This window comes from Candoia aspera, chromosome 1 (assembly GCF_035149785.1).
Source record: "Candoia aspera isolate rCanAsp1 chromosome 1, rCanAsp1.hap2, whole genome shotgun sequence".
In the NCBI taxonomy this organism is placed as follows: domain Eukaryota; kingdom Metazoa; phylum Chordata; class Lepidosauria; order Squamata; family Boidae; genus Candoia; species Candoia aspera.
The window spans coordinates 134287385-134315000 of NC_086153.1; the positions used below are offsets into that span (position 1 = coordinate 134287385).

Here is a 27616-nt window from a genome sequence, read left to right on the forward strand (position 1 = left end):
GGTGATTCTGGTGGACTGGATGAGAGCCAATAAAATTTGAAGCTGAAGCCTGACAAATTGGAGACACTCCTGAAATCAGGAAGATTGACTCCACTGAGTGGAACTGTCATTCTTCTAAAAGAACAATCATTTACTCTGTACTTACAACTACTAGTGAAGAAACAAGGAATGCCTTTTCAAAGAAAATGCTTTTTTCAATCTCTAGTCATCCTTGTACAGGCACCCACAGTGATACTAGTAGTCTTAAGCTTGGATTCTTGCAACAAGGTTTATAGGGTTTTACCTTTAAAGCTGGGTTGGTAGTTGCAGTTCATGCATTAAAGGAGAGATACTATCCTGACAGCATGCAGTCAAAGAGCTGCACTGGGTGCCAGAATGTTACTCACTGCTTGAACTGATAAACAAAGGCTGCATGTCTTAGAACCTGGATACTGATGGATCACCTTCCCTCTTATATATTGGCCATGCATTCCTTCATCTCTAGTGAAGATACCATCTTGATGGAGACATATTTGGCAAATAACAACTGGATAGAAGGCATCCTCAATGCATTGCTCATGACTGTTGAAGTTCCCTCCTCACTTTCACTTAGTACTAGGTCTTATAAGCTTTAGTGCCAGCTGAAGACCTTCTTATTCACCCAAGATTTCAGCTGAATCTAAGCTGCTGTGTCCTTTGTTTCTCTTGCCTTTTATTGTATGCAATCTTGTATGCCTTTGGCCAGTTTTGCATTCCTGCTTTGTATTTTAATTAAAAAAACAGGCAACACATTTTACATAAAACAAATAATGAAGTTTAGGCCTACACATCATGGGGAACAGCTAAATGACAGGTCTTGGAGCTTAGCAGAGAACCAGTGTGTTCTTATGGGAAATGCTCAGGGAAAGGCATATGGATTGAGATCAGTGCAAATGGTTGAGACATGTCACTACATATGACAATATAATATAGTATATCTCAATTCTTCTTTTATTCATTATGATTTTATTAGCTTAAATACAAGAAATACAAACAGCAATTAAAACAAAATAAAAAGAAATGACATTTACATGCTTAAACATTGTGTACAATATGGAAACATACTTTTGTTCAGAAAAAATACAGAAGACACTTGGCAAAAATAATTTAAGATTTTATTTTGAATTAGTAATGAAGCATGTTAAACACACAACATATTAAATTCAGCATCTGTCATGCTGTTCAATCCAATTAGTTCTGTGCTTTGCTCAAGTATGTTATAGAAAGAAATTAAAATTTATGAAAATATTATTTTGAATGTATTTTTTAAAAAAAGCTGGAAAAATATAGTGAGTGATCCAATAAAACTTAAGCCTGATTCCCATAAATAGAAGAACCCTTACAGAGCTCAGTAGAGACTTTATTTCCTCTGCCAACATCAGCATGAAACAGAGCAGAAGAATACGATAAGAAATGAAGAATCCATCTGTGTTTCCACATCCCCTGTCCAGCCCATCTCTAGCTCTAAAATGGAAAACTGAACGTAGGAGACATATGTGACTTTCCTGTTCTCTACAATCTCTTTCCATAAAATATAGGGCTGTAATGGAAGTTAAGACCATGAAAATAGTGCTTTAATGGATCTTCCTTACAGTAGCCCACATACAACTGAATCAAAACAAATATAAAATGATCAGTCTTATGTTTACTTAAGAAAAGGTTAATAATCAAAAGGGTAAGGCCATTTTCAGTAAATAGTTTAGTTAATTGTTACGTAATTAGCAGGAAAAATGCCAGTCCTGCCATGTAAACTTCCTTCCCACCAATCAAATTGGGAATCTGTTTTTGTTGTGACCTTGATTTTGTCTCCAGTGTTAAAAGTCAAGTCACCTGGCTGCTGTCCTTCAAACGGATATATTGCTGTCACAATTGTAGGATTGAACTTGGAGTTTTCTGAAAGAAAGAGAGAGAGTTAGCTTTGTACAAAGTTAGCTTTGTTGTATTTTACCAGGAATAGCTAATTTCACAATCCAGAAACTTCAGATGCCTATGTAAACATCTGTGGAGCTGCCTAGAGTGGCAAGAAATAGACAGCATAGGTTAAAAAAAAAAATAATAATAAATTCTTGGTCAGGAAATCACATTCATCTTCCTTAACTTTATTTTCTTAAAGACCAAATGCCTTTGAAATGGTGCAAGGAGAGAGCAAGGTCTCTTCACACCTACTAGTGGATTCTGCAGAGCTGGGAACTGAACATTGGGCAAGATGAACCTTTCATTATGCCAGCATAGCTCTCACATTTTCCATATTCAGAAACATTTGGAAATCAACATGTTTGCTATGAGAAAAATTATTATTTAAGAATTGCATTCTGCTTCTCCTGAAATTATGATGGGGTATCACAGTCAAAATGCAATTTTACAAAATAAAGCTAATCCATTAAAAAGACAGATGGGGGAGTATGTTTTGGAAAAATTAAGATGTTCCAATAGGACCTCCCCATAAGATCTGAAGTGCCTGAGAATTAATGAGGCTCTTTTATTGTCTTAAAGAATGTGGAAGAGCGTGACTGGATCAGCCTAATGGTCTGTATAAGTTACTGTTGCTATTTCCATCCTAGCCCACCATGACCATTAAAAAGCCCCTAAGGAGGAGAACAAATATGATATAACCAGTGTTGCTCGTTCAGAGTCCTTATAGATTGGTAAGAATACTTGAAGAGATTGTAGTGAAACTTAGGGCTAAATCAAAACAGCTGAATGGGAAACAGCTAAATCGGCTAGGTTAACCTTGTTAACCTAGTCTTTTTCATTCTGTTATTAGTATTATTGCTACACAATAACCTTTAGAATAAAAAAAAAAGTGGTACGGAAACGAGTAAATATCAGCTGAAAGAAGGCACCTCTGACCAATTTCTCAAGGTAAAGCTAAACTTGAAATGTGCTAAATACTTTATTTATACAGCTTTGATCACTGGACTTGATCTAGACTAGGTTGCTGCTTGTCTCAGCGATTTCAGAGGAAACAGCATCATAATTAACCTATCCCAGTTGTTGTTGTTTATTCATTTAGTCGCTTCCGACTCTTCGTGACTTCATGGACCAGCCCATGCCAGAGCTTCCTGTCAGTCATTGACACCCCCCAGCTCCCCCAGGGACGAGTCCGTCACCTCTAGAATATCATCTATCCATCTTGCCCTTGGTCGGCCCCTCTTCCTTTTGGCCTCCACTCTCCCTAGCATCAGCATCTTCTCCAGGGTGTCCTGTCTTCCCATTATGTGGCCAAAGTATTTCAGTTTTGCCTTTAATATCATTCCCTCAAGTGAGCAGTCTGGCTTTATTTCCTGGAGGATGGACTGGTTTGATCTTCTTGCAGTCCAAGGTGCTCTCAGAATTTTCCTCCAACACCACAGTTCCAAAGCATCGATCTTCCTTCACTCAGCCTTCCTTATGGTCCAGCTCTCGCAGCCATATGTTACTACAGGGAACACCATTGCTTTAACTATGCGGACCTTTGTTGTCAGTGTGATGTCTCTGCTCTTAACTATTTTATCGAGATTTGTCATTGCTCTTCTCCCAAGGATTAAGTGTCTTCTGATTTCCTGACTGCAGTCAGCATCTGCAGTAATCTTCACACCTAGAAATACAAAGTCTTTCACTGCTTCTACATTTTCTCCCTCTATTTACCAGTTATCAATCAAGCTGGTTGCCATAATCTTGGTTTTTTTGAGGTTTAGCTGCAAGACAGCTTTTGCACTTTCTTCTTTCACATTCATCATCAGGCTCCTCAGTTCCCCTTCGCTTTCAGCCATCAAAGTGGTATCATCTGCATATCTGAGATTGTTAATGTTTCTTCCAGAGATTTTAATTCCAGCCTTGGATTCCTCACCCAGCATGTCGCATGATGTGTTCTGCATACAAGTTGAACAGGTAGGGTGAGAGGATACAGCCCTGCCGTACTCCTTTCCCAATCTTAAACCAGTCCGTTGTTCCGTGGTCTGTTCTTACTGTTGCTATTTGGTCGTTATACAGATTCTTCAGGAGGCAGACAAGATGACTTGGTATCCCCATACCACTAAGAACTTGCCACAATTTGTTATGGTCCACACAGTCAAAGGCTTTAGAATAGTCAATAAGACAGAAATAGATGTTCTTCTGAAACTCCCTGGCTTTTTCCATTATCCAGCAGATATTGGCAATTTGGTCCCTAGTTCCTCTGCCTTTTCTAAACCCAGCTTGTACATCTGGCAATTCTTGCTCCATGAATTGCTGAAGTCTACCTTGCAGGATCTTGAGCATTACCTTAGTGGCATGTGAAATGAGTGCCACTGTTCGATAGTTTGAACATTCTTTAGTGTTTCCCTTTTTTGGTATGGGGATATAAGTTGATTTTTTCCAGTCTGATGGCCATTCTTGTGTAGACCCTATCTACTAAGTCCAGTCCCTTAAATCGATTCTTCACCTGCACTGCATATTCCTTAGGAATATTAGTGAGCTCATATCTAGCTGATCTCTGGATCTTTCCTAATCTCTTTAGTCTGATCCTAAATTGTGCAATAAGAAGTTCGTGATCGGAACTACAGTCAGCTCCAGGTCTTGTTTTTACCGACTGTATAGATGTCCGCCACCTTTGGCTGCAAAAGATGTAGTCAATCTGATTTCGGTGTTGTCCATCTGGGGAAGCCAATGTATAAAGCCATCTCTTCGGTTGTTGGGAGAGAGTGTTTGTTATGCAGAGTGAGTTGTCTTGGCAAAATTCTATCAGCCTATATCCTGCTTCGTTTTGTTCTCCCAGGCCATGCTTACCTGTAATTCCAGGTGTCATTTGACTGCCCACCTTAGCATTCCAGTCTCCCGTGATGAAAATAACATCTTTTAGGCGTGTTGTCCAGTAGGTGCTGCAGATCCTCATAGAACTGCTCTACTTCAGCTTCTTCAGCATTTGTGGTTGGGGCGTATATTTGGATCACTGTGATGTTAGATGGCTTGCCCTGAATTCGAATTGAGATCATTCTGTCGTTTTTTGGATTGTATCCAAGCACTGCTTTTGCCACTTTACTATTAATTATGAAGGCTACTCCATTTCTTCTGTGGTCCTCTTGTCCACAGTAGTAGATCTGGTCATTTGATGTGAAGTGGCCCGTTCCAGTCCATTTTTCACTGACGCCCAAAATGTCTATCTTTAATCTGGACATCTCACCAATAACCACATCCAATTTGCCCTGGCTCATAGATCTTACATTTCAGGTTCCAATGGTGTGTTGATCCTTAGAACATCGGATTCTCTGTTCACCACCTGCACTGTTGGCCGCTAGCCGTCCTTTCGGCTTTGAGCTAGCTGCGACATCACGTCTAGGGCTAGTTGAACTCATCCTCTGTTCCTCCCCAGTAGCATTTTGACCATCTTCCGACCTGGGGGTCTCACCTTCCCATGGTATACCGACATATCTCTGGTTGTACTGATCCATTTAGTTTTCATGGCAAGAATACTGGGGTGGGTTGCCATTACCTTCCCCAGGGATCGCATTTAGTCTGACCTCTCTGTCATGACCTTCCCGTCTTGGGTGGCCCTTCACGGTTTAGCTCATGGCATCATTGAAGTGCTCAAGCTCCAGCACAACAAGGTAACGATCCTTTGCTGAAGAACCTATCCCAGAGGGACCTAAATACAGCTAACCTAGACTGGCACGAGTTTGCTATATCAAATACTTCCAGATTATTACAATTTTTGAACTGAATGTCTACAACACCACTTTTCAGCTCAGATTCATAAATGAGACATGCCTATATTTTACTGTGTATGTATTTTGCAGAATAGTCAGAAAACATTTGTTGTTTGCCAGTGATCACAACAGCAAATTTTGGCGTGCTATCAGATTTTAGGAGGAATATTTGCCCTCCTTTTATGTATTGCAACATTACCCAGGCAGTGTCCAATAACTTCTGTGTAGTGCCACAGAACTTTCAGCCTTGCATGACCCCATGCATATTCTCTCAACCCAGCTTTTAAGCCCCCTTCATCTAAGAAGTGACCTATACTAAACCCAGTATATTGACAAAGTCTAAGGCCACAATTCTCTTCTTTACATTCTCATGCAACAGATGCTGGGAAAGTTTTAAATGGCTATCCAGAATGACCTGACATATCCATGTGTATTAATCCAATTTAAATACAAAAATACCATTTTTCTTTTTGCCGTCAGTACTGGAAAATACTTGTAGCTACTGCAATAATACATCTGCCATAATCTTCAATCATACTTTTGTCAGAGTTTAACATTAGTAGTATGTGTAATGGTTGCCTATTCTAGAACACCACCAGACTCATGAGCAGGATCACAAAGATATCTGATTTATTAAAGAATAGTATGCAGGATCACAAAGAAAGCTGAGAATGAAAAAAGCGCGCCAAATGCAAACTAAAAACCCTTGGTACGGATGAGATCCCTCCCCCCGTAGAATCTTCCCAGGCTCACAATCCCAGGTGCTTCTAACGGCTTCTGATGGTCCGCGGGAAAAGTCCTTGAGCAGAGCACATAACCCAAACACATTCCATTGTAATGAACATAGATACAGAGCTTGGCACAAGGTCTCACAGCAGCTCCCTCCCAAACAGAAATGCGCGTCAGCACCATGGCATGTGAAACGTTACGATGTACAGTGCACATTGAAACAGTGAACATGACAGTATGCTTGGATCATCTCCCAGGGGATAATTATGTTGCAAAAGGAAACTACAGACTGAATGTTTCCCAGATTTCAAAATTCACTTCTGAAAAGTTAATATTCACCTGCTGAAATCAGCATCAAAATAATTTCATTGTGGCAATGAAAGAGTAACTAATTATGAAATAAACGTCCACAAAGAAGACACAAAACTTTTAGTTCTTGCAGCAGTTAGACATTTTTTAAAAAAAATCCAAACTATAATCTAATGTTCTAAATGCTAACTTTAGAATACGGCAAACAGAAAAATTCACTGTGAGCACATGAAACCTATATCAGTTTGTAAATATTACTTTGAGCTTTTATCTTCCCACAGCTCTGTCACAGAAGGACCCATGCAGAACAAGCAACATTCACTTACCTAGTTTTTACTGGTAAATTATTAAAACATACATTAATAATAATTACTGCAGTGTATTCTTTTCAGTGTCTAAGTTTGGACATGCAACATCATTAAAAGAAAAAGAGTCCATGCTACATCTTGTAAAACATACAAGATACTTTTATTAGGAAAAGCTTCTTGCAATGTTATAAGCCAAATTAGAGGCAATGGTAGACAATTTGTTTATAAGTGAATGAGACACATACGTACTTAAATGGGTTAATTTTAACAGAGGAGATAAGCAAGTCAGAGACTTAATTTCCTCCCAAATTATCTTGCCAAAATCTGTTATTTCAAATATTTGCACTCTAGCTCAGAGAAAAGGCATTATGTCTATAGAGATGGTCCCAAGTACTGTCTGTGGTGGCCTCAGGTAAGGCTGGGAAAAATTCCTGTCTGAAGTTCTGGAAAAACATTGTTGGTCAATAGAGACAAGGCAGAACAAAGTGGACCAGTTTTGACTTGGTATAATATAGCTACCCATGTTGCACTTCTGATATTAGAGCTGGAGTTGTGAAATAGAAATAAACAAGGCAGATACATAAATAACAGATAAGGCTACCTCCACCAACTACAAACTGTGAAGTTTGGCAACATTTAAACTAGTTTTCCAAACTTGTGGCTTCAGGTATGTTAGATTACTATGGCCACCATCTCCAGCCAGCATCAGGTAGGAAGAAGATTGTCTTAAAGGCTTGCATATCAGGCTTTGGGTACTTCAACAAACAACTTAATTGATCCACATTGGCCTTGGAACCGGTATTCATGCATCTACAAACTTTTCTATATCTCTGTACTGTTTAAGTATTGTAACTTTTATTCCTTGCCTCAGAATTCAAGCTGGATAAAGACTTAGAGTTTTGTAATGATATTTTCAATGATTGGTTGACATACCATTGCATACTCTAAGGATTTCTTTCATTTGCAAAAAGTGCAGAAATGCAAAATTAAGTATACTAAAAAGTACATGCTTCCAGTGCCTGCCTATTATGCAGTTAAGTTTAACACAATGGCATTGACCCAAAATACACATAAAACAAAGACCTCAATTTTCTAGTCCTAGCATGCACTGACCTCAGTTGCTATGTGCCTTTGCAATCAGCTGGCTCAACAAGAACATGGATTTTTCAAGGTTTTTTCTCCTTGCTACAGTCAGAATTCCACACCGCACTTTTTTTTGCTCATTTCAAGACAGTACATGCCAAAAAAGATGCTTTATTCAAAACGATTGCAGAATTGATAGCAGCAATGTTTATCCTAGCAGAGCAGTTACAAAACCATCTTAGAAAATATTTCCTGTGATTTCCTGCTTCAGGAACAGCGTTAAGAGAATTAGATCAGTAAAAACAGCAAGAGAGACTCTACTAAATGCATGATTATTTTACTTGAAAATTAGCTGTAAGTCCCACCAGAGAATCACAAAAATAGATTATGTTGTCATAAATCCCTATGGATTTGTTGTTTTATATCACCAAAGTTGCCTGTCAGCATGGTTATTAACTTAAATACATTATACTTCTGCTTATAGATCTTCCGATATAAATATCCGTTAGTCACCTTGATCTGGCTTGCCACTCTTATAGTTTATAACCAACTATAGGTTGTTCCCTGGAAACGATTACAAATATATTGGAACCCAGTTTATGAGCATCAGTTCTGATTACCCTGAAACCATTAACAGAAATATTTTACCTGTTTCAAAGACATACAGTCTGTTCTTATGAGAGTTCAACATTATCATTTAACTACCTTGTTCAATGATATTATGAAAGAAGTTAATTCAGATGTAGTTCAATGTAGCTATACATATACACATACATTCTAGGCTTCTGGGAGAACAAGTCAACAACTAAGGAGCCCTAATAGTTACTCCTCAGTGTTGTGTTTGGATAATAAGCCTGTTTTATGGAAAATTATGTCCCTTTATATGTGACTTTGCCAGGCTTTAAACAAACAGATCCTAGCTATTTATCGTATCCTGACTCTAACAAATAGCCAAGCTAAACTAGAGTTATTTAAGTTTTAGCATAAACAGAAAGTCTCTACAAGCTCCTCAAAGGAGTAAAATGCTCATGAGGACAGAATCTTAAAATCAGTGAAGTTAATGAACAGAAGTAGCTCTACACGGTTTGACAGAAAATAAAGTAGTTCAGAAGGCAGTTCTTTGCTTTCTCTGCCTAAAGGAATTAAACCCACCATCAGCTGACTGGGTAATATCTAATAAGAAATGTTCGTATTCAAGCCCCTGGCTGCAAATACACAAAGTGTAAGAACACTGCCAAGCTTTGAACAGGGCCGTTTCATCCAGAAGGAGCTGAAGAATTTTTGCAGCACTTAAAAGGCTGACAATTAATGGCCAGTCCTGCTATTCTATTTAGCATTTAAGTCAGCTATTGCTGCCCTGGCGTAACATGTGCAGTATCCTGAAAATTTTCACTTGCAAAGGGTAGCTGCACTAGCAATTAGCCAATTAACAAGTGGAGGAACTCCTATTGTCTTGTTATGTTATTTGGAGGAGTCTGGCCAAAAGAGTTTACTAAGCAAGGCAGCCTAGTATTAAAGAAAGTTGTGTAAATTGATGCAAGCATATTCTTCCCAGTTTGAAGGTCATGGTTGGGCAGAATGGATTGAGCAAGTTTGTGTTCAAACTGATGCAAGCATATTCCTAAAAAAGGAATACGCTTGCATCAATTTACACAACTTTCTTTAATACTAGGCTGCCTTGCCACTCCAGGGCCCAATATTTTGGCTGTTTTGATTATGTGAGCGTAAGAACAATAAATTAGAATTGTGAAGAACTCTGGATTATTGGTATCTCGTTTTCATGCAAAGTAACACCAAAAAGTAGCACTCCATAGATAGTAGTTCTTTTGTTCTACTTGTTCTATTCTGGCAGGCCTGAATTGCTGAGATTTTGAATAACTGTACTCAGTATGTGTATCTGTGCAGGTTGCCCCTTACCAAAAGTTGTATGTTTTTTAAGAGCTTAATTTTCCCCTCAAATATCATATCCCAATCTCATAAATCATACTTTAGTTGTAGACTAATAGTGCCAAGCTGGAACAAATTTATATATGGGCATCTGTAGGCAGAACAAGTAAGAACAAATGACAAAACAAGCATCACAATATTGTGACAGAAATTCCACCCCTTTTGTATGAGTGTTGTGGTGCTGTACAACCTCCATTTCACTGTTCTGATAAAGCCATCAGATTCTGTGAACCCATCTGAGTTCATATGGGGACAAGTGACCAATATCACAGATGCCTTCATTTACTTCTATTCAAGTGATTTCCTGAGTTCTATAATTTTGCACTGACTATTATGACTAATAATATTATAAACACTCACCCACTGCAGTAGAGTTCCTGGGAAGCTCAGGATAAAGTCTGTTTGATGTTCTTGGAGCTACAGAAGAATTCAGAACATACTATATTAGTTAATACATTCTATAGGATAGTTACTTCCTTTCCTATTACAAAGCTAGAACTACTGGTCCAAGCCAGTCAGCAACTATTAAGAAAACGAAGAGAAAACAATAAATACAAGCTCACCATGAGAAAGAATTCACAAACCAATTGAAGAGAAAGCCCAGTCTTAATAGGTGGTGGTGTGGTGGTTGTTATTATTTGATACAACATATTATGTCTTCCCAAAGCAAACTGTAAAAAAATTTTGGGAGGAAATTGACATTGTCTTTGGAAATATTTAAAATAAATAATGGAAAACTGATGAGGGTGAAGTTGGAACATTTAATGTTCCAAGAAGAAAATCATCTCCCACACCCTCAACTAGAGCAGTATAAGAAAAATGAAGAGATTTTCAGAATTGATTCAATATATTATAGCTTATAATTTCAGTTTCTGATTTATACTGCATTTACCATGAGGCTGAGTATATACTCTCAATAGTAATTCCTAGTTTTGGAAAGTGATATATTTTATAATTCATAAGTAATTAACGATATACTAGAAAACTGTAATCTCCATGAAACTCTAGATCCCTTATTTATTTGCATGTAACTATTTGCATTTTATTCTTTTATTCATCTTACATGTTTTATCTCTCTTTGTTTCTCTCTTTGTTTATACTCTTCCTCTATTTTTTTAAATTAAAAAATAGAAAACAAAGAGAATAATGAAGAGGAAGTATTAGGGTGTTTGTTAAAACATATTTAACTCCTGATGGAAAGACATTTTACTTATAAATTAGTACTGAAATAGGTTTAGATTAGAATATAAAAATTACAATAAATATTCCCTTGACCGATTCAAAAGTCCTCTGTTATCCTATAGGGTGCACGTAGAAAGACAGTCACTACTTAAAGTCTGCTTTTAGAAAACAATCCTTCTGTTGAAAAAGGTGGATTTAATTAGTCTTTGTTTGACCACAGGACAAGGAAGAAGACTTTCAAACAATATAGTAAACTTTTTGGAGCTGCTTCATTTATAACATAATTTCCAGGCTCTCCGCCCCAACTTTTCCCTTTTTAAATGGCTGTGCTTGTCATTTGCTGATATTTTTTAATGGTGTTATACGTATTTGCATTTTTCTTTTGTTGGTTACTGTTATGAATGTACCCTGATTACCAGTGTTTGCCTATCAGCTCTTTGAGTTAGGACAGTCAGACATCACAAGGTCTACTGGAACTCGACTCAGTAACAGAATATAATACAATACAGTTCTGTACAATAACAGAACCTTGAAAACCTGACAGTTTTCTTCTGCCCCCTCTTATACCACACAGAATCAAGGTGGGATTATTTTGAGTCTCCTTCTTACATTCCCACCTTTCCCAGAATTGAGATGTCTCCCCCCCGCCGCTCCTTTTGCATGCCTTTGAGTCAGTGTTGACTCCTGGCGACGTCTGGACTAGTCCTTGCAATTTTCTTGGCAAGGTTTTTCCAGAAGTGGTTTGTCATTGCCTCCTTCCTAGGGCTGAGAGCGCGTGGCTGGCCCAAGGTCACCCAGCTGGCTTCATGCCTAAGCAGAACTAAAACTCAGTTTCTAGCCTGGTGCCTTAACCACTACTGTACACCAAACTGGCTCTAGATGTCATTTAATGTCTCTTTTATCTGCTAACGATTCTTGCATTCCTTTGCCAACATAATCACTGCTATACTGTCTGACAGTAGCCTTAGTCACAATACATATCATTGTCTCAGACATTTGCTACACATCCACGCAGGTGGACAGGGCTCTTCATCACACATAGAGCCAGATTACTCCAATCCCTCCTTCTGCTGAAGCCCAAAACGTTTGGTCATTTTAAAAACAATAGTCAAAAGTCAGAAAGAAGGCTGAGAAAAGCATAGCACTATAATTATTTCCCCACAGCCTCTGATTAAAGTTTTCCCAGGAAAAATGGAAGGCCAAGTCACTGAAGCAGAGGAAATATCTTTGTCAGGAGTCTTCTGTTGCTACAGAAATAGGTAAGATGTTTAGCTAGGAAGTTGCACTAGATTTGATTTCTGTTTTCTATGTGGTGCCAAACCTCAAGCTTTTATTTCTCTGCAAAAGCTTGGAACTGCGTACATCTTCAGCCATTATTATTCAGACTGGGTTTAAATATAGCATTTTTTTCTTTAGAATCTATTTGTGATTTGTAATAATACTGAGAACAGTCTTTCTCCACAGATTTGCTGATAATTTTTTATTTGGAGCAGACCAGTGCTATCTGGAGGACTGGATTTGTTAATTAAGTTGACCGCTATGTGATTTGGGTGACTCTGTAATAGATCTTCTCCATCAATGTCTGCATTTTAATATTTAGAGTTAAAAGGTTTTTTTTTTACATTTTACCTTTTTTTCATTGAAAAAAGGTTTGATTTTGTTCATCTCTGAGGAGATTGGTCTATTTACCAAAGGGACAAAGAAGGGCTGAAACTTCTATGTCACCTTGCAGGAAGTGGGACTATTGAAAAAATGCACTTTTCATCAATATTACAAATTATACAGTACCTTCTGGTGGAGTGTTCTGTGACGTCCTACTTGACTGTTGCTTTACATTAATCTGGCAGGAAAAGAAACAGCCAAAACCTTTATTTTCAGTATACTGCAAAAAAAAAATTTCTCCAGCTTGGTACCCTCTAAACCTATTGGATTACAACTGTCATAATCTCTTAGCCAATATGACCGTGGGCTAAGTAGGCAGGGAAAAGAAAGATATGTAATAATCTTTAGAAGATGCACACACATTCTTTGAGTCTTTTTTTTAAGACTGTGATTAGCTAGTTCTGCGTGGGTCTGAATTCTCCCTGAAAAAGTAGACTCACCATTTATGGATAGTGTTATATCTGTCTCTGTCTCTAGAGGCCTGGATATCAAAGAAAGCTCTCCACCATTTAATGCCCACATGTCAGCTACAACTCCTCCTCAACTGAGACAGCTTGCCCTTATTCATCCATGCACTAGTTACAAGTCTTTGAGTCTACTGTAACACATAACAACATGGGGCTGCCTTGTTAATGCACAACAGAGCAGTCATGGCTACTAGCTGGGACCTAGCAGAGAGCACAGCACTGAAATAACTTTACTGTCTCCATGCACTATTGAATATGCTGGTCATTCAAAAATGCCTACCTCCTATTTTCAAACCTTTACTTTCTCTGGGAGAGCTAAATAGCATAGACCAGGATCTGCTTTTGATTGCGTGCCAAACAATTTAAACTCTCTGCTGCCTTGTGTAGGAATGGGGGAAGTGGCAGTTAATTAAGAAAGTCCCTTGCTTTCTTTTACATTTGCAGGTATAAATCTGTAAAAGCACTTTCAGGGCCTTTGTCATGGTACTACTGGCACGGGGTGGATTTCTTTGCCCCCATTCAACTGAAATAATACATGGTCAGAAATACAGAAAAACCCCTGCTCTATCTTAAGAAGGAACTAAGCAGGTATGAAGCAGGTTTATGCAAACCTTCCTTGGTTCTCTTGTCACCGGTGCACTACTATAGCTTCTCCCCTCCTGAACTTCATATTGCAGAGTAAAAGACTCAAGGATATCATAAAGATCTTGTGCCTGAAGAGGAGGAGAAATATCCCCAAACAGAATGGCACTGGCACGAATATCTCGGCCATAGAACCTAAAAACAAACAAACAAACAAACAAAGATCCTTCGTGTTAGTCCACAAAGTTAGAGGGGAAAAGAAACTTCATGTTCCTGGTATCCTGTTTCAATTTAATTTTTTTCATCGCTTGCCAACTAAGGAAGAAAGCTGTGCATGTTGGGATAAGTGGGACTTGGATTAAAATGCTGCGCTGTTCTGTTCAGGGTTGAGCCGTGCCCTTTCAGGATGCTCCAATATTGAGGCATTCATGATCTACATTAGTTGGGGTTTCCTCCCATAGATACACAAAGCCTTGGGGGAATGTACATAAACAAAACCTTCAAACATGTATATGTATGCCAGAAGCAAACATAAAACAAGACGCTCAATATTTAAAGATTCAGCAAGCAGGCTTTCTGCAATCTATAATCCTTCAGCAGCTTCTCCCAGCCAAAGCATCTCATCCTGAATTACATACAAGTTTTGTGTGCAATAAACATCTCAAAACTGATAATAATTGTTATTTTATCAATGTTCCTTGTCGTAATGCAAAGCTACTTTGAATCTATTCCAGCTCTAACCCAATTTAAAGATGCTGATGACTGAATTTAACATTTCGTCCTGTTATTTTATACAAACCATATGCAGCACTTTCAAGAGAAAATTAAAAAAACAAACAAAATACTTTTGTTTATACTAAGCTTTTTTACACCACAGGATGTAAATTTTGAACTAAGTATGTTGGGCTATTCATTTGAACATACTTGCTGTTCGTTTCCTTTCTTTCAATTAAGCAAGTTCCTTCCAAAGAAACTCCTGCAAATAGTCCTCGAGATTTGCAATAGGTATACACAGCAGCAGAGCTCCGCAGTGCCACATCACCTTCTAGATTTCTAAGAAAGATGAAAAACATTATGAGCTTAAAGGCATATTCATAAATATCTTTACTTTGCCCAGTGCTAAAAATTCCTTCCACCTTTCCCCATCTGAACTAGGTTGCTGGAAAGTTACACCAACAGTAATAAACTGCTGCCCCAGTAGGTAACAGCACCTATCCAGCCTTAGCTGGTCTGGTTAGCGCATGGATGGACACCAAAGGAGATCCCAGCACTCTAGGCTAAATTAGGTAGTTGAAAGAAGGCAACAGGAAACCACTCCCATATTGCTACTGTGAAATCTGCATGATCATGGCAATATAGTCATCTGGAACTGAGCTTGACTCAAGAAAGACTTGTTTTTCTAGCAGACTCCTAATTGAGTCTTATAATTACATATAATGAAAAATCCCTAGTTAAAAGCCATTATGAAACTGAAAACCTGAGTCAATAATTCTTTGCTCTTTCAGCAAATGTTAAAAACTGAATTGTTTCGGAGGGGCTTGCCTTAAATTTACACCTGCTGCCCTCTTGTTTTCTTGTAGCTTTCTATTTTTTTCTCTGGGTTCTGACGCGGTTATTGTTGCTATCGTTATTTGGATTGGTTTTAATCTAACGGTGGATGTTTTCATTTTTGACATACGTCGTGGGCCACTGAGAATCATTCTGATTGCAACAGAGTAGAAGTATGAGTAAGAAATAAATAAAATGAACACTCTCTTCACTAACACTGACATATTTATTAAACAAGGCTGAGAAAAATGCTGGTGCTGACAAAGGGCTTTCCCTCAAACTATGGAGGAGCCACGTCTTCTAGAAGGCTCGGAGCGGCTGCTTCAAAGACTTATCCAGGATTGTCCCCAGAAGTGCTTGCCCAAGTTGCCATCACACTCCATGGAACTGTTGTCTGCAAATGCCTGCAGACAACCTGGGAAAGCCTTCCAAGTGCCTGCACCAAACTTTTCAAGGAATTTTTGTCAATGCTCCAAGAAAGGTGCTTTGTGATGCAAACGTGTGTGTGCTTTGCAGAATTCTTATTGCCAAAAGATTTGCCCTCAGTGCAATTCTATCCAAGTCATATTATCACCCCAAAAAAACCCTTACCCACAAGTTACTTTCTTTTGGGTCACTTATTAAAATACTTTGGGCTTTCAAAATATATCACAGTCATCATCTGTTAAAAGAAATACCCCAGAAGCTCTGAAAAAAAAACCCCAACAACCTTGAACTACCGTTTGATAACCAATTCTAGAACTTGTAGAAAAGAAGAAGAAATAAGTTCATGTACATCTTTTCATGTTTCCTTCCCTGAAACTAAAAAAAAGAAAAGAAAAGAAAAAGACAAAGAAAAGGGAAAAGGGAAAGGAGTAGATTAGTAATGCATACAGATGAAAAGAAGCAGCTGATGGGCCTTCAGGTAGTCATTAGTGACTGGTTTGAGTCCAATGCCTGGAAAAGCTGTAACTGCCTTATTCTGTACCCTTTTGCATGCAAAGGTTTTGACACGGAGAAACGTTGATTCAGGTGAACTCCCTTAGGCACTGGGAATTGGTACATGGCCCAGGAAAATGGTACTACATGTTTTGCCTGAATGCCTCTCCAAGTATAAGATGAACAATACAACTGTCAATTTTCAGAAAAAAAAATAAGGAGCATAGAAACAGTTTCAGGCATTCTGGCTTTACAGGATATTAATGATACTTACCTCCCTAAAGGCCCAATTGCCACCGTAAAATTTCCTCCCAGAGTAAGATTTCCACCTTTCGCAAAAGCTTCAACTGCTCTTTCATGGTTCAGTATTATTACAAGATCTGATACCTTATGGCAATAGTTTGGGGATGGAATAGATTGAGGGGGGAAAGCAGAAATGAATATTAGTCTTTTCCAGAAGCAAACTATGGGTTGTTCAACAAATCTTGGCTTAGTGCAAAGGTAAACAATATAATGCCTGTGGATGTTTGTCAGACACACTACAGGCACACATAAGACTAGCCATTTTTTAAAAACAAAATGACAAAGATAATAGAATTCATGAGATTTCAGCAATCTTGAGCTAAAATCTCAGTGATATTGAACTGAAATCTCATGAAACTTCGGCAGTTGTGACATATTATTCTCAGCGCCTGGGGCAAGAGGTGAAGCACCCAGGTAAGACTGATGACCTCCAACTTAGTGTAATATAGTGACAAAACCATTACGTGTGAGAGACAGATGGAGAGAGATTTCTTGCACTCCTCCTCAGTATAGCTTGATAATTCCATAGATCATTTAAGAGACTGAAGCAAGTTAAGTGGCTATCATCTCACAGTAAAGTAAAAGAAAACAAACTCATTAGTAGGAACTGGAATGTAGACACTCATTCCGCACGTGTCTGAATGTTGTCTTCACCTGCCTCGGCACAACCAAAACAAAATTAAATGCAATTTCCAAACACTGCCACAGAAAGGTAGGATTTCTTTGAGTGAAAGGAAGTAACTAGGCTGACTCTGAAAAAAACTGCAGAAAAAAAAAATCAAGATACATAAATCTTGGAGGGGAAGAAGAGAAGAACTATTAGGCTGAGAAGTATGTTTATGCAACCTTGTTGAAATCCTCATTATTTATTCTATCAGAGAAGTCATATGGCCCATAATGATCTGTGATAGAAATGGGATTTGCCACATGACTAATTAGTTGCTCTGAAACTGTATTGTAATCCTATAAACTATATGAATGTTTGAAAAAGCTGCAGACACCATTCTTAGTGGGATATAGCTGAAGGCTCACGTGTCAACAGTTATTTCCCACAAAGTTGGCCTATTATGGATCCCTGGCATGGTTACTCAACTTCGAAAAATTTCCCATAAGTAGAACAAGAAGCTTCACTTTCTAACTTCACGCACATCATCGATTTCCTTCCAGAAAATAGTAATGGTGACAGACTGGATGGGTAAAGCACAGCCAGTAGAATAGCTGTGTCATCCCCACCAGTTCTCTTGAGTTCATTGCTTGGTTATGATAATTGACAACTGCAAGACAAAGGTGGGCAATACAGCTGTTTCAGACCAAAACCTCAGGATCCTGTAGCCAGGCCAATCAATCTTCATATAAAGGTAGCCTGCTCTTCTTTTAATCCATAAACTTTGATTCATTTTTTAAATTTCATCTTAGAATATAATTCTTAAAGCACAATAACTCTGCATTAACTGGATAAATAAGTTTACAAACTACTGGCTGTGAAGCGTCTGTCAAGCTATCCACTGTAACTGTTCATTCTTCTAGGACATAATGTATAAAAACGCAGAGTAGAACTCCCACAGAATTACTTTTGTTAAGGCTTGTTTTGAAAATATTACTTAGTTAATAAATATGGAAAGAAAATGAATGTAAAAGCAAAAATAGTGCTAAGATCTTATTAACACTGAGAGTTAATCACTTAAATCACCTCTGTAAAAAAGAAAAAAAAATGGTGTTCCAGAAAAGACAATCACACCAACGTTGTTATTGCATCACAATAAATCTAGTACAACAGAAATCCTCTTAGAAGACAACTCTTCCCTTTCATCATATAGAATGGCTCTCACTTGGTTCACTGTTGCTGTTTTACACATTACCTATCTTTTAAAACATTACCAAATATTTCAGACTGTTGTCTGATTCACTGGACACATCTTTTTAGTCAGTTTTTAGAACCAATCAATGTAACATCACAACCCTAAATACTCACCTCAATACCGATTTCAAATCCACCACCAAGGCCAGCAATTCCTATGGCTGATGGAGCAGACCAGCCTATAAAGGTAAATAAGAAAAGTGCTATGACTATGTTGAATGCTTAATGTTGACTCAGTGACAGGTGTAATTGTGTTTCTTGTAGAGCATGACTCCTCTGGCCAGTGGGACTATCCAGAGCACTATGGCTTTTGCAGGGCATGGGGGAGGGGAATGTGTTTCATAAAAATGGCTGCCACATCACACTGTCAATCATAAAACAAAAAAAGTTTGGTGGTACAGGAAATATGGAAGGCACTGGTGAATGTGTTGGAAGGCATCATTCTAGGGGCATGAGAAAGATGTCATGATTTTTTCTTAACTAAAAGCTTGCTTGCAAATAATTTCATACCATTTCATGAACTATATTTGCAAATAAAAGAATAAATTAAAAGAAAATATGAAGTCTACAAACAGTTAAGGTACTTCTGTAACCACGTACAGGTAGTCCTCAGTTAACAACGGTAACTGCGATTGGAATTTCTGTTGCTAGGTGATGCAGTCGTAAAGTGTGACATCATGTGACTGCACCGCTTAGTGATGGCAGTTCCAGCATTTCCGGTTGCCACTGTTAAGCGAATCCCACAATGTCATTAAGTGCAACATCATATGGTCTCCATTTGCAACCTCCTGCCAGCTTCCCCCTTGACTTTGCTTGTCAGAAGCTGGCAGTGAAGGTCAGCTGGAGATCACATGACTGTGAGGATGCTGCGATGGCCGGAACTTCAAGGACCGGTTGTAAGTACTTGTTCAACGCTGTCGTAACTTTGAATGATTGCTAAATGAGTGGTTGTTAAATGAGGACCACCTGTGTTGTATTAATTCCAAACTGTTAAAATTCAAGCAAGATATAAAATAACATGCAGTTATTTTTGACATCAAATGTCCAGTTTATTGTCAGACGTCTTGGATAGAACTATTTTGAGAACATACATAAAACTAGTCATCTTTCATCAATGAGAACTGAGTGAACAGCAAACCCTCAGTTACAAAACATTTGTATTATATAACCCAAGATGGTTTCAACAGCATATAGTGAGGTTTAGTTAATTCCCAATTTCACATACCATGTTTATTTTATAAGTAAATATTGACTCAATACAAAGAGAGCTTTCATTTGCAAACTCTCCTTCAGAGTAATGCCAGAAGTTACCTATTGGTGACTGACAGCACAAGAACACAAATGGTTTTGCAAATGTGGCTACATCCATAATATAATAAGGCAGTTCTGCCTAAGTTTTAGTGCTTTGTTTTTGAGATCCTTTACACAGTGGAACCAAAGGAACTTAATTTTTTTCATCTGATTATTAAGAGAGGAATATACAGAGGTATCGAAGTGCTAGAATCCAGTTAGCATTATCTAAACAGTGGACTCTAGACTATATTAATGAACAGTCTAGACAGTGAGAACAAATGGGATGATTTGCCATATTCTTTAATTTTCCACTTTTATTTTAAATACATGTCTAATTAAGAATATTACTTAATTCATTATTTTATTCTGTTCAACATGTATTTTAACTAAACATATTGTGTGTGCCCTTTCTTTTGGTTCCTTGAAATTTATTTTTTAGTGCATAATTGGAAGGCATGAATTGATTGTTTTGAAGTTGGAGTGAATGGGCAGGCAAGTTCCCACCCCACATTCTCTGAGAGCCCAGCCTGGGTCCTCTGTTTGGATATACATCTTCACTATTGAGTTGCTCCTTTTGTCATGTAGACACCGAGACATAACACCAGCTGGAGAGGAAAAAATGTGTGTGTGTGTGTGTGTATGTATGTTTAAGGGCAAAAGCAAGTTGAACCTGGGAGATGTTGTGTGCCTGGGTTGGGAAAAGAAGAGAAATCCCTTCAGCTTCTGAATAAAAAGAAGCAAAAAGTACAAGAAGGTGATTTTATATTGTGCTTAAGTTATTATATGTTATTGTATATTACTGTTATTATTGCATTAGTTAAAACTGTTGCCATTGTATGCCATTTGGCTGAAAGAGTTTATACACTCAAATAAATAAATTTCAGTTCTAAAGAAATCAGATTGAATCTAAGTCACGAGTAGAAGAACAGGAAAGTTTTTCCTTAATTTAGTATATATGCTATTCTACCAGGAGGCAATTAGATGTGACAGAGGAGGGCTATTCACTCGTGGCCTGGAGGGATCCTGGAGCCACAACCTTCACTATCATGCCTAACTGGTTAAGGACCAACGCTTGGTCAAGGCACCATGAATGCAAATGCTGTTTGTCAACGCCCAAGCAAAATCCATCCTAGTTAAATTACCTTTCCAGTGGAAAGTCTGGAAAGAAGAGCAGAGTTTGCAGTGATGGAGGATTGTTCCTATGTCATTCTTTTTGGGGAAGATTTAGCAGAACACTTACGGGAGACCCTTCCTCTTAGACAAAAGGAATGAGTGTCAATCAAGATAGACCTTTTGATCCTGACTGCAAAGGACTGCCAGAGCTTCATGTGGAAACTAGGGGTATTCTTGTAGGGGATGCAGGGGGAGCCAAGGAACCAGGTCCAGATGCTGGCCCTGAGCAAAGCAGCGAGGTGGAAGCTGAGGACAAGCCCACCTACCCAGAGTCACTACAACAGTTACATAGTGCAGAAGTAGACTTTCTGGAAGGAGGAGAATTCACAGAGATGGCAGAAACAGTCCACAAGAGTAATGCAGTGGAGTTCTAGTGAGAGCAAGAGAAGAACCAAAGTCTATCTAAGTATGGAAGAAAATAGAAAGTAACTCCCACCCTCACCTAAGCCCAAAACTCCATGTTCACAAAAGAGACTGTTGTGTCAGGAGTATTTCTGATAAAGATGCATGAAGGGATGCAAGTATCAGAAGCAGCTAATTATGCCCAGCAAGGAACCTAAATGCATTAGCCTGGCACATGATGAAAGTAAATGGAAACATGGTTGCGAAGATGCACCCATGCTACTACTAATGTACTTAAGCATGTATTTAAAGTTTGTTCGTTGCACTAAACTAGAAAACATAAATTTACCTCCATTAGGCAGGCGAGCTAGTACAATCCCACTGCCTCCTCGAGCTGTTACCAAAAATCCCGCCTTGATAACAGACAAGATTGCAAGGCCTTTTGCTTTGGCAATTACATGGGCTGCAAATAACAAAATAACAAAAGATTACAAATAACCGAGTGGTATTTTTTAAAAAAATAAAATATTAGCAAATAAACTTACACTGCTGGAAGCCAGTGAATATTCTGTGATTGGAGCAATATCCGTGCTATATTACAGAATTGTTTTGCGATCCCTCAAGTTTTAATAACGCTTTGCTAAATAAACTTGGGAAAAGTGACACAGACTTCCAATTTTTGTTGTTGTTGGTAAGAACTAACTGAGGGTTACTGATAACATTTTAAAGTGGTTATTGACGAGTTATCCATTCCAGTACTAACTAAAAGAGGATGCTACAGCTACTGTTACATACATTATACATTTTATAATTTTTTCTGAGGAAGAAAAATCCTTCTGATTTGTTTTTTTGGGAAAACAAAATAGTTACTAGGACTATGGAGAGCTTCAGATTCAAAGGCAAAAAGATTTGAGAGTCAGTACCTGTCAGCCTTACTAGGTAGACCAGATAGGAAACACAACTAGATGAGCTAATTCCACTTTACTGCAAGGTTACACTGACAGAATCTTTCAAGTCTGAAAGTACTTCTCTCCCCCAATCCCCTTTTACGGCCCAAGAAACTAGGGAGGGTCTCTTCTGAGCCTCTTGCCCCACCCACATTCCTGCTGCAGGCTCAGCTGCCTTTTATCTGACAGTTCCCCTGGCTATGTCTCATTGCCCTGCCTCCCAAGATCATTCCCACATACAATTACAGTACCCAGCTATTATGCTAACAACCAGCTGCAAACTTCCCTGTTAGCAGCAAAGAGACCAACCTCTTTGCTCTTTCATTAGAAGGCTGTTAGAGTTAGAAAGTCTCTACCATAAGGAACATGGGGATGAACTGACTCTAAATTGAAAACAGTTCAGTTCTCAGAATGGTTGTAACTCCATCCCATCCATCTTAACAAATCTTGCTAAAAACAACTCTGTAAGAATTGTGCTGGAGGCCAAGAGGACTTTTGGTTTAGGCAGCTACCAAAGTGCCTGAGAAAAGCTGCTTTTCTCTCAGGATTATGTAGCTGCCACAAAAACTCAGGAAAACATGCATTTCTTTTCAAGAGTAGCAGATAGAGGCAATTCTTGTGCCCCTGTATTCTCTGGATCATCATTTTGCCTTCATAGCTATGGCACTGCACAACCCTAACAGTTAGAGCACTCTTTAGAAAGAACTGTCAACTCAAGTCAATAATTCCTTTTCAGTTTACACTGAGCTGTCCTGATCATTATAGCTCTTTAGAAACTGAGAGACCTGATTCTGATTTAATTGAAAAAATAAGAATTGGATTAAGACTTATTCGTTAGAGTATGTCATTATTAGTCATTTATTTGTTTACTTTTATATGGCTTAGTCTGAATCCAATTTAGCTCTAAATTCCCATCCTAAAACTTTGTTACCGAAGTGGAAACTACTATTTCAAAAATCAGAATCAAAACTGAAAAAAATAAGTCCCCAGAACTGTCATGCTCGAAAGTCAGCCTTTAAAAGAAAAGCACATTTTCCCCAAAAGACAAAAGGTAATAAATTTTCTATTAGAACATTTTCAAGCAGAAAAGGCCATGAAAGGGCAAACTCTAAAGTTCATTGATTTGTAGGTTTTAGTTGATGGTATAAAAATATTATGTTGTTGTTTAGAACTTTTTCTCTTAGATATTTTAAGACAAAATTTTGCTTCATGAACAAGAAACAATGAGGTCTGTTATCATTAATATTCTGGATGTCAGCTGCAAATTCAGGACAGCCAGTGAGGCAGTTATCTTTTAAGCAGGTCCTCTAGAATGCATTATTGCTAAGGGCAAATGGAGCAGGAAAGAAATTAATTATATGTTCCATAAAAATATTATTTCACTGGCCTTTTACAATCCACCTGAAAGAAATCACATTGTGATTGAAAAAGAAATCTCTTGATCTAGGGCCACTGCCATTGGCTGACTAGGACACCAACCACTCTCTTAGGTTTTCTAAAAAGCAGGGATCTTAAAATGTAACAACATGTGCTTTCAGGCACAGTGTAAATACAGAATCCATGCATTTACAGAATCATTATTCAAATAACCTCAGCAAGCAAAGACAAGGCTTTAGGGATACTTTTTTTAAAAAAAGGAAAGCGTAACTCAAGATAGGACAAGGTTTCCATAACACATAAAAATGAAAATGTCATTCTTTACCAGGTATGATTTTGTCAGGACCATTTCTGGAAGTTATTTCAGTAAATTCTCTTAAAATCTTAGCTGCCTTTTTTGCTTCTGACTTCAAATTGGAAGGTATAGGATTGTTCACTGGAAGAGAAAAAAAGAATATAAAAGGATATGATAATAATGTAACGCTACCAGAGAGGCAAAAGGCATCTGTCATTTTTCCAATGGCTTATAAGACTTGTTTGGACCATAATTATCTATCTTAGTCATATCCTGTGATGCTATTACAATTTCCTTCAATATCAGCATAATGGCAGAACTCTGGAGAACATAAGCCCTTCATGGCACAGGAACAGTTTGAGGTACCACCTCTTTCCAGTCACATCCACCCATTCCATCAGGTCCAGCAGGAGAGGCACGCTCTGGGTCCTGTTGGCTAGAGTGTTTTCTGGTGGAGCCCAGAAAGAGACCCATTCCTGTCATGGCTCCCAGCCCTTGGAACATCATCCCTCCAGAGATCAGATTAGCTTTGACTGTCAGCCTTTCCTGTCCAGACAGGAAGCACCAACCATGAGTACTAACACTATCTTTACTGTAAGGTTACAGTAACAGCATCTTGCAAGTCTGAAAGTACATTTCTCCCCCACCTTGCCCTTAGAGTCCAAGAAACTAGGGAGGGTCCCTTCTGAGATGTTTGCCATGCCCCCATTGCTTCTGTGGGCTGAGCTGCCTTTTATCTGACCACTGCTAGTCTCTGGCTCCTCCTCCTCCTCCTCCTGTCTCTCAAGGACATTTTCACAGACCATTACACTGACCTTACTGGCTTCTTGTAGGGCCTTGAAAATGTGGTTTCGCCATCGGGCATGGGGAGCTGAGAGTGTGGTAGAGCCTGTGCAGCGGCTGTATTGTTGTTGATGGGTATTAGAATACCTCAGCTGTAGATTCTGTTGTATGGTTTTTATATTTTTTTTATTTGTTTTAAAATCTTTTTTTCTATTGTTTTTGTGTTTTCTATTGTTTTTTAATTGCTACGAGCTGCACAAAGTCGTATCTTTGAGATGGGTGGCTATATAAATTGAATAAATAACATTTTAACAGAAGAAAATTTACTGATGTTATAGTGACAAGTTAGGGATAAATGACATTGTTTTCCGCCATACATCTCTGAAGTTTATCTTAAGGTAAATAAATAAGTGCTCCAATTTAATTCTACCAATTATCAAGGGAAAGATGTAGCAGTAAATACAAAAGCAGTTGTTCAGTTCCAGCAAGGGAATCTACTGGTTGATGACTTTGGAACACTTACTTCACAGCTATTAATTTAAGAAAGATGATAATGAACAGCGAACCATGCTTTAGTGCTGGAAAAGGTTTTAAACGGTTAAGAAAACCTTGTCAGCTTACAGTTAATAATCTGACTAATCACTCACTGAGTTTGTCCTGAAAAGGGACGCCTCTTTCTCATAAAACTAATCTAAGTGAAATAAATGAAGTTCTATTGTAGATTCTGATGGACCCGTTAAATCATAAAAATATTTAAGAATCTGCTATGGTATTTTCAAGAACTTGTGACTAATGAACAACAACTTAACACAGAAATAAGCATTTGAACTGCAATGTATATTTGCTTATAATAGTCACAGTTAAAAACTGGGCTGTCCATTATACACACACACACGTATGTATATGTATTTGTGTATTATGTATCTATTTCATTTAAATACTGCCCAAACTGTATGACTCCGAGAGGTTTCTAGTTTAAAAAACCACAATGATGTTGAACACAACTTGTTCAACTTTCACGTTAAACAAATTCAACATAAAAACTTTAAAATAAACAATGATAAATGTAATATAGTCCTATCACACATTGGGCAACATCAATTTCGAAAGACCCACCCATCTGAAATGGTTGCAAGTATTATTTGGTAAGGAAGCTTGCAGCCACCTAATGCGTCAATATTTAGTCAGAGTGCAAGTATAAAAAATGAAAATAGGGTAAAAGGGCAGAAATAACTCAGGAGGATTTTCTTATTTTATTGTCCTATATAGCATAGGATATACGCAGTAATTTACCAAGTACAAAAGGCCAGGATTTTGCCTTAATGAACTTGCAATTAGTATGTGACACAGGGAAAGTGGTAATGTGTGATTATTCAGTTTCACATACTTAGACTAATTTACAGTACAGAATGAATACACTGTTTTGGAAAGTATGAGATTTGAGGAATTGAGAAATAGAGGGGAGAAAGGGGAGGGAGGGAGGGAGATGTCATCTCACAGGAATTTTTGCCCTGCATGATTCATAATTAAACAAATACATGGTGCAAGACATGATTAGAAAAAATCAATACATGGACAGTAGCAAAGATATAAACGAAACTGCTCCTACAAGTTGGTATCCAATAAGTTAAATTAACAAGAGCATAAAAGTATCAAACTTATGATTATCCTAACAAGATATATCAATTCCCATTACTCAGAGCACTATCATTCATCCATCCATCCATCCATCCATCCAGAATTGTTCCACTGCGTTCAGTGGGACGCAGTCTCAGGCAAATTAGTATATCCGGCCATATCGTGATAAATATATTGGAATTTTTAATTTATCTGAGCCCTATATGAAATTGAACATATATGCTGTAATATATTATTTATAATAATAAATATTGTAAAAATCTCACTGGCACATTAGCTTTGCCTTCCATCATAGTGCTAATCCTTTTTCATCCTGAGTGTGGGTAAACATACTGCATATACTTTCTAGGAGATGGGATACAGGTAACAGGATGTCAGCTTGCAAGACAGTCTCTAGATTTGAGATCTTAGTTTTCACAGAAAGGCACAAAAATGTTTAGAGTAAATCTGGTCTTGCTAAAACATGCCCAAAATAACTGGTATAGTCCTTATTGTCAGCAGGGAATGCGGCATGTTGGAAAGTGACAACTAAAGCTGATAACCCAGTCTAAGCTTCTCGATCGTACTAGATAGATATTTTATTGATTAATCAATTGACCATATCAAGGGATGGGGATCAGCCATGGTAAGATACAATAAAATGAGATAAAGTGAAATACAATGAGAGAAAATAAACCATGGTGCAAGAAAATAGATAAAATATAGTAAGGTAAGATAAAGTAAGGATAAAAGAGTAAGGTAACATAAGATAAATTGAGTGCAGAAATACATAATAAGATGAATGTTAAAATTCAAAAACTGTGTTTGTTTAGACAAATTCATCACCTTTGCATGTAACCCCAATGTGTTCTATAAAATGTGTTCTTTGTTGGACAGCCCTTACTGTAAACCTAACAGTTCTAGTGACTACATATATGTTTGTGCCCTGAAGGAAATAAAATAATCTTTTCTTAGAGTCCCAATATAAGGTTCTGTCAAGTAGTGTCTGTAAGTACTGAGCCCTTGCTGAGGCATGTAACTGGCAGTTGAATAGGACATGTGTAATGACTTCTACTTCTTAGGCTCCACAGAAACATGTTCTCTCAAAATATGGCACTTGGTGGAATCATCCATATTTGACCATAGACTCTAACTGCTCAAATCTTGCTCTGGTAAGAGCTGTCCTGTGGTATTGCACCAAACCCATGGTCA

General features: G+C 38.0%; 1 protein-coding gene across 1 annotated transcript in view; it reads right to left on the bottom strand.

Moving 5' to 3' along the window:
- Nucleotides 1-1111: 1111 nt before the first annotated feature.
- SH3YL1 (SH3 and SYLF domain containing 1) overlaps nt 1112-27616 on the bottom strand; it is a 33671-nt gene continuing 7166 nt past the window's right edge. Inside the window, exons 2-10 of the mRNA XM_063313933.1 lie at nt 24035-24145; nt 21735-21848; nt 18692-18756; nt 16691-16803; nt 14875-15003; nt 13980-14145; nt 13028-13079; nt 10418-10474; nt 1112-1911 (exon numbers count right to left, since the gene is read on the bottom strand). Coding sequence (XP_063170003.1) covers nt 1718-1911; nt 10418-10474; nt 13028-13079; nt 13980-14145; nt 14875-15003; nt 16691-16803; nt 18692-18756; nt 21735-21848; nt 24035-24145 — 1001 coding nt within the window. The 3' untranslated portion in view covers nt 1112-1717. The remainder of the gene's footprint in view (nt 1912-10417; nt 10475-13027; nt 13080-13979; nt 14146-14874; nt 15004-16690; nt 16804-18691; nt 18757-21734; nt 21849-24034; nt 24146-27616) is intronic.